This window comes from Bos grunniens, chromosome 10 (assembly GCF_055505025.1).
Source record: "Bos grunniens cultivar Pamir isolate PY7600 chromosome 10, Bosgru_T2T1.0, whole genome shotgun sequence".
In the NCBI taxonomy this organism is placed as follows: domain Eukaryota; kingdom Metazoa; phylum Chordata; class Mammalia; order Artiodactyla; family Bovidae; genus Bos; species Bos grunniens.
This window is the reverse complement of record NC_141174.1, coordinates 89,051,926-89,059,083: the sequence shown is the minus strand read 5'-3', so window position 1 is coordinate 89,059,083 and position 7,158 is coordinate 89,051,926. Positions and strand designations below refer to the sequence as shown.

Below are 7,158 nucleotides of genomic sequence, written 5' to 3'. Positions count from 1 at the left end.
TGTTTTAGTCTCCATCAAATTTCAAGGAGAATTCCTTTGCCAGAGGCTGCAAATGCTATCATGCTGAGGTTGAATAGATAATGTTTACCTCAAGGGAAAGGATTGGTTTCCATTTTATCTGCATTGTTTGAATTTTTATATGAATTAAAAATACATGACATTAAAAATTAACACAGTTTTTTTAAAGGGAAAAAAATGTTGAGTTAGCAGGGTTGCTGGCTTATTTGCTGAATCTTTTAGCTCTTTCAAGGGACAGCAAGAGCAACAAACAGAACATACTAATATTTATCTATATTAATCAAAACACTAATAATTGGGCTTCCCTGGTGGCTCAGCTGTAGAGAATTCATCTACCAAAGCAGGAGATGCGAAAGCAGGGTCAGAAAGATCCCCTGGGGAAGGAAATGGCGACCCACTCTAGTATTCTTGCCTGGAAAATCCCATGGACAGAGGAACCGAGAGAAGCCTGCTGTCTATGGAGTTGCAATGAGTCGGACAGGACTTAGGAACATTTAGTTGCAACAACAAAAAGATAAGTATCCATATTAATAAGGGAGTCCCAATCCTATATGGACCTGAAGGTAGAAACAAAGTACAATAATCCTTCACAGTTGCACCAAATCTTTGCAAGACTTCCGTTTCCTTGTACTGACAGTTTCAACTTCCCATGATTCCACTTATAATTTTTGGATTTTACAATGGTGTGAAGGTAATACCCACTTGGAATTTTTATCTTTTATGAGCTAATGGCACAAGACACTCTCCTGTGATGCTGTGATGCTCTCCTGTGAGCAGGGGAACAAGTCTAAGCTCCGAGACAACACGGTGATCAGCAGAGTAAACAACCGAAACGCAGGCAACTATTCTGCTTTTCACTTACAGTACAGCATTCAATAAATTACATGAGATATTCAACACTGTCATAAACAGGCTTTGTGTTAGATGATCCCGCCCAACTCTTGGCCAAAGTAAGTTTTCTGACCAGGTCTAAGATAGGCTGGGTTAAGCTGTGATGTTGGGTGGGTTAGGTGTGTTAAATGGATTTTCAATTTAGATGGGTTTATCGGGACCTGACCCCATCGTCTGTGGAAGACGATCTGTATTATCTTCGGCCCCCTGAAGTCTTTTGCTTGGTTTCCACCCCTCCCAGGCAATTCCACCCCCAGGCAACCGTTAAGGAGGGGAGAAACTGAGGCAGGGTTGGGGGGAGACTGTGAGTCCGGCTAGAACACCCACACCGCGGGCCTCTTGCTGCTCTCAACACCGGAGTTCGGGCCGTTAGGGCGGTTTTCCTTGCGGAGCCCGGAGCGCTCAGGCCGCCTAGGAGGGCCTGCCCGCCTGGAGCTCCGCGGAGACCAGGCCGAGGGGGCGGGCCCGAAGCCTCGGCCTCGCCTCCGCCCGCGCGGCGCTGCGGCTGCCGCTTCCCGGCCGCTCGCGGAGCGGGCGCCTCCCCGGGCCCGGAACTCTGTCCGGGCGCGACCAGCATGCTGCAGAAGCGGGAGAAGGTGCTGCTTCTGAGGACCTTCCACGGCCGGACGCTGCGGATTGTGCGGGAGCATTACCTGCGGCCCAGTGTGCCCTGCAACAGCCCGCTCTGCCCGCAGCCCGCCACCTGCCACAACGGTCAGGGCCCGGGGTGCAGAGGGCTGGGGGCACCGGGAGCCGAGGTCCGGCGGGAGCTGGGTGGCCGGGGCTGGAGCGCGGGGAGCCGAGGCCGGGCAGGAGCTGGAGCTGGGGCGGCGGGGTCGGGGTCGGGGTAGAGCGTCGGCCTTAAGGTGGAAGGGTGCGGCCCAGAGGCGGAGAGCGAGGCCGCAGTGGCGCAGAGTCCGAGGCCCCCGGGCCTCCGCCCGCCTCCAGGCATCACCTCCGACCCGGCTGCCACTCGCACGCAAGGGGCAGGCGGCTTCCAGACCTCCGAGAGCTGGGCCGGTCCACGGCTCCGCGGTCTCTCAACCCCGACTCCCGATTGCTCTGCCCGGGGAAGAGGAAGGGCCGAGGGGCAGGCGCCCCCGCCGCGCAGAGGCCTGGTTTGGGGGCTCTCCGAGGGGCCTGTGGGCGCTGGAGCGTCCGGCCCCCAGGCTCGCGGTGGCGAAACGAGGAGGTCCCGAGCCGTGGGCCCCGCAGTGCGAGTCGGGGCGCGGGAGCAAACGTTGCTGCTGCTTCTCGTTGTACTTTGCTCTGCTCCCCACCACTTTTCTGACCTACCAGCACCGAGGCCTCAGACATTTACCCGGTGGAGAGCCCACTTGACTGTAGGATTTGTGAATCATCTGGGGCGTCGTTGTCTAGGAAGGTCATGGGGAAACTGGATTTGGGTCGGCTGCCCACTACACCTTCCTCCGCTTGATTTCTAGGCTGCTGGGGTGGCCGATTTAACGATGGAGGTTGCAGGTTCTTCCCCGTGGTGGGAGAGGAGCATGGTAGTCCTTTTCAGCGAATATCTGGGATCCTCAGCTTATTATTAAGGCGAACATTTCAGTTACAGCTCGGCTAACCAGCTCCGAGACACAGGCTGGGTGGAAGTCCCACCTCTGCCCTTGCTTGCACTGAGCATCTTTTCTAGTCAATTCAGCCTTCCTGGCCCAAGGAGACTTCTGAGCACGTTCGCAAGCTTGAAACAGAACCGACTTGAAATGCCTGGGCATAAACAAGTGGTTAACATGTTTGTGGTGCCCCACTGGAAAGTGAGTGCAGGTCAATGAGTTAACACAAAAAAAGTTAAATTGTGCTTAGGATTTGCTTGTTTTTGTTTTTTGTATTTTAATCTGTCATCTTCTGTCCGACTGGCAACACCATAGACCACACTGAGCTTTTATTTATCATAACTTCAGAAGAATGAAGGTGCTGAATTTAACTCTACCAAAGTGGATTTGTCTTTTAAAAACTTCACAGTGTTGTTAAGATTAGAAGTTGTTCCGCACATGGGGACACCCTGACATTGAAATCATAATAAGCCAGGTTTGCAAACGCTGTCTGATCTCTTCTGTTTTGAATTATGCTTCAGATGGGAAACTCTTGTCTAGTGACGTGACTCATTACATGGTTCCAGATTGGAAAGTCGTTCAAGATTACCTTGAGATCCTTGAGTTTCCTGAGTTGAAGGGAATTGTTTTCATGCAAACGGCTTGTCAAGCTGTGCAGCATCAAAGAGGCCGAAGGTATCTGTTTTGCATTATTTATTTATTTATGGTGCAGGGTTTTTTTCTCCCCTTTAGAAAAGGTCCCTTGTTGGAGAGAGAGGGGAGGAATTCATTATTTTCATCAGAAAGGACTTTTTGAACTAATTTGGCATTTTCTTTGCCAGTGAGGAATGCAGTAACATTCTTTTATATTTCTTCTTCAACACCTGGCCCAGAGATCTGACTGTAAATCAATAAACTGCGGTGTCCCCAAGATGTGGGTACTTAAGATTCTTGGCTTTTGGTTTGCAATTTTATAGTAGCAGACCTATTGCTTACTTCTGGGTGAAAACTGCATATTATTTAATCTTCTTATTTATAGATATATTGTTTCAGAAACGTACATTATTTTCCCCCTGGGAAAAAGAAAGTGTTTTAAAATTTGAGGCTCCTTTATTGGGGAGGCAAATTTCTTCATAAATTCATTTAATCACTTGTGATTTATTCAGTGAAACCAGAATTAACTTGTTTTATTTTTAGACTACTGGTATAACCACCAACCATAGTAATTGTATTTGCTAAACAAAGAATTTCTGGTTGAACTCAGTCTAAAATGCTTGCCTTGTGCGTAAAGGAAGAACAGTTTTTCACCTTTTAAACAAATACACTATAAATGGTTTTGCTTCTTTTATGTTGGGAAAAGATTTATGATTTGAACTTGATGGCTGTATGGAAACAGCATATTAGAATTATACACCCAACCTCTTAACACCCCAAGTTAAGCAGAAATTATGTTTATTCTTTTTTAAATGTTGTGGTTTCTTCAGACATTGGTAGTAAAAGATGAAGTGTGTTTATTTGTATATGAAAATGATAAGTTGTCCTTATTATATGCTCAATTCAAAAAATATGCATTTACTAGATTATGTGCAGGTTTTTCAGATAGAATATTTTTATATGAGCTTGAAGTTGATTTTGTTCAGACACAAAGATATAAATGTTTATACGCATCCAGGTTTAAATGCTGCTGTAGGTGTCGTATTTCAATTTCTGCTACTAAAATCAATTTGCTGTTATAGTGTGAGTTGCTAACACACTGCTGAGCCCTTTCAACTTCTGTTTTCTAAAATATTTTTAATATTAAGGATTGTTTTAAAAACCAATTCCTGGGACATTTGAAAGCAAAGAATTGGAATTTAAATAGTCTTTTTTCCTGAACATTTCAAAAGTAGTTAACTTGAAAAATTACTGGTTTTCCATTACTTCACTGTGTCTCTGAATGTACTAAATGTGAAAACAAAAGCTAAAGAGTCATGGAACAGACTCACAGGGTAACACCCTGGTTTTGCCATTTTTGAGCTCCTAGTTCCAGGCCTTCTGAAGTACAAAAAGAAGTCTTGGTCCCTCTCTCAACAAATTTGTCTTGTTGGAGTTAGATGCAAGAAGCAAGAAGGTAATTGTGGCATACCTTACATGGACACATGTAGGATGATTTAATGTGGACTGTGCAAAGTGCAGAAGTGAACATGGGGTGTGGGAGTTGAAAATGCCTTCTGAAGGAAATAGTTTTGAGACTGGTCTCAATTCGGGGAAATGAACCTGACTGATGACGAGGAATGAAAAGCAGCAAAAGGAATCAGCAGGTTTGGGACTTGGTGTTTTATTTACCTGTTAGGCGACCAGCAGGTGTATTCAGGTTGAAACAGCTAAAGGAAGTTACCTAAGCCCTGCTGCTGCTGCTGCTAAGTCGCTTCAGTCGTGTCCGACTCTTCACGACCCCATGGACTGCAGCCTGCCAGGCTCCTCCGTCCATGGATTTTCCAGGCAAGAGTACTGGAGTGGGTTGCCATTGCCTTCTCTGACCTAAGCCCTGGAAAGTGTCATATATTAAAAGCTAGCTTTATAGTTGATGACAGCCATTGAATGTGTAAGATTCAGGAGATATGCTTGATTAATTTGGCCTTTGTAAGTGTTACGTGTAAATCACTTGAGTATTTGTATTTAACCAAAGGTGGCCTAGCAGAAGTGGTAAAGAACCCGCCTGCCAATGCAAGAGACATAAGAGATGCAGGTTTGATCCCTGGGTTGGGAAGATCCCCAGGAGGAGGGCATGGCAACCCACTGCAGTACTCTTGCCTGGAGAATCCCCATGGACCCAGGAGCCTGGCAGGCTACAGTTGATAGGGTCACACAGAGTGGGACACGACTGAAGTGACTTGGCACGCTTGCGGCCTAGCAGAGGCTCTCTGGTGCTTTGCTTCATTTAATGTTGGGGAAAGTTTTGTTTTTCAGTTCTTCCTTAGAGATTTTTGAGATGCTGGTAAACAATTCATTGTATTTGGCATGCTTTTAGGAACATTATTGCTTAGGAAAGTTTTGTCAAGTGAAAATACCTGGTCTGCTCTAGTGTCTGGAAGAAGGATGCCTTGCTTTCTTTTTGACTCCTTCCTAAATGCCATCTGTATAGAATGAGCCTCAGTCTCTTAGTACATAACATAAGACTGAGATCAAAGTGTTACAGTTGAAAAGTGTTACAGTTTGATGGGGATCAAACTCCCCATCCTATGTCAATGTTACTCAACATGAGTAATGTAGTCAACTTTGTTTCTAAAAGAAAAGAAAGTCTCGTGGATACTCAGTGTTAATTTAAATTAAGTTACTTAAATATGTTTCAACATAAACTTAGGTATAAATCCTCATACCTAACTACTTAATGCAACCCTAAACCCAAATCAGACCTTCAAATTAAACAAAGCTACAAAATCAGAAAACTGCAAATGAACATTAATTTAAGGGGACCAGTGACACTGTTTTACTGAAATGAAATCACCCGAGTTGGGTTTAATAATGGAAAGACACGGCCTCTATTGGAATAGGCAATGGCAACCCACTCCAATATTCTTGCCTGGAAAATTCCATGGACTGAGGAGCCTGGCAGGCTACAGTTCATGGGATTTCAAGGAGTCAGACATGACTGAGCGACTAAGCAATCACACACTGCCTCGTGCCCATAGACATAGATTCTATATTTAATATGATTTTATAGTTTGATTTCAATCATATCAATGCAGAAAATGCCTGTTCTCATAAGTATGTTGTACAAAACAGTATGAGGAATGTCAAGTTTTTGATTGGAATAATCACATGCTCTGCCATCTAACAATCCTCAAATGTTTATTTAATGAGGGCTCATGTGATAGCCCTGTAAGGCTGACATTTATTCATGTGTTAAGGTGTTCATTTGAGAGATTCTATTTGTCAGAGCTGTGCTAGCACTGGGGATACAGTGGAGAACAAAAGCAGACGTGCTCTCGATGGGGAGACAGGCAGTAATGGATGCTCAGAAACAGATGGGGAAATGCGGCTGTGACAGGCATGCTGAGGCATGGGACTTGGCTCAGGAGAGCCCAGACTAGGCACCGGAGGAAAAGCTTTCCTGAGTGAGAGGCCTGTGTTGAGCTCTGAGGGGTGTGTGAGTCCCAGGCAAAGAAAGGAGAAAAGCTTTCCGGGCAAGGAAACTGTGCCGTGCAAGGTCGGGGGAGGGAGTACGTGGAGAAGGAGGGAGGAGAGGCCCTGGGCTGGACTAAGACAGGGCCCATGGGCCTCAGGGATGTGGCGAAGGGTTTTGAGCAAGGGGGATAACATGATCGGATTCCAATTTTGAAAAGATTACTGGGCCAGTGGAAAAGAGGCTTGGCGAAAAGAAGAGGAGGCACTTGCTTTAGTTCACATGAGAGATGTGGCTAACTTAGAGACAGGGAGAGAAATAGACTTTTCTAAGAGCTGTTTAGTAGTTAAGATCCATAGAACTTTGTAAATATATAACAGATTGAAAACATGTCCACACAAAAACTTGAGACAGATGTTCATAAGAGCTGTATTCATAATAGCCAAACTATGGGAACAGCCCAAATGTCCAGCTACTGATAATGATTCCACGAAAGGTGTTTTAACCACACAATGAAATATTACTCAGCCATAACAAGGAATGAATTAGTGATAAATGCTACAACACGGACTTGAAAATATTATGCAAAGT

General features: G+C 45.4%; 1 protein-coding gene across 2 annotated transcripts in view; it reads left to right on the top strand.

Annotated features, from left to right (window-relative positions):
- The first annotated feature begins 1,384 nt into the window (after positions 1-1,384).
- Positions 1,385-7,158, top strand: part of DIS3L (DIS3 like exosome 3'-5' exoribonuclease) — a 32,238-nt gene continuing 26,464 nt past the window's right edge. For both annotated transcript variants that reach the window (XM_086322947.1, XM_086322948.1), the window contains exons 1-2: positions 1,385-1,623; positions 3,005-3,158. In XM_086322947.1, the coding sequence (XP_086179073.1) occupies positions 1,485-1,623; positions 3,005-3,158 (293 nt within the window). In that variant the 5' untranslated portion in view covers positions 1,385-1,484. The remainder of the gene's footprint in view (positions 1,624-3,004; positions 3,159-7,158) is intronic.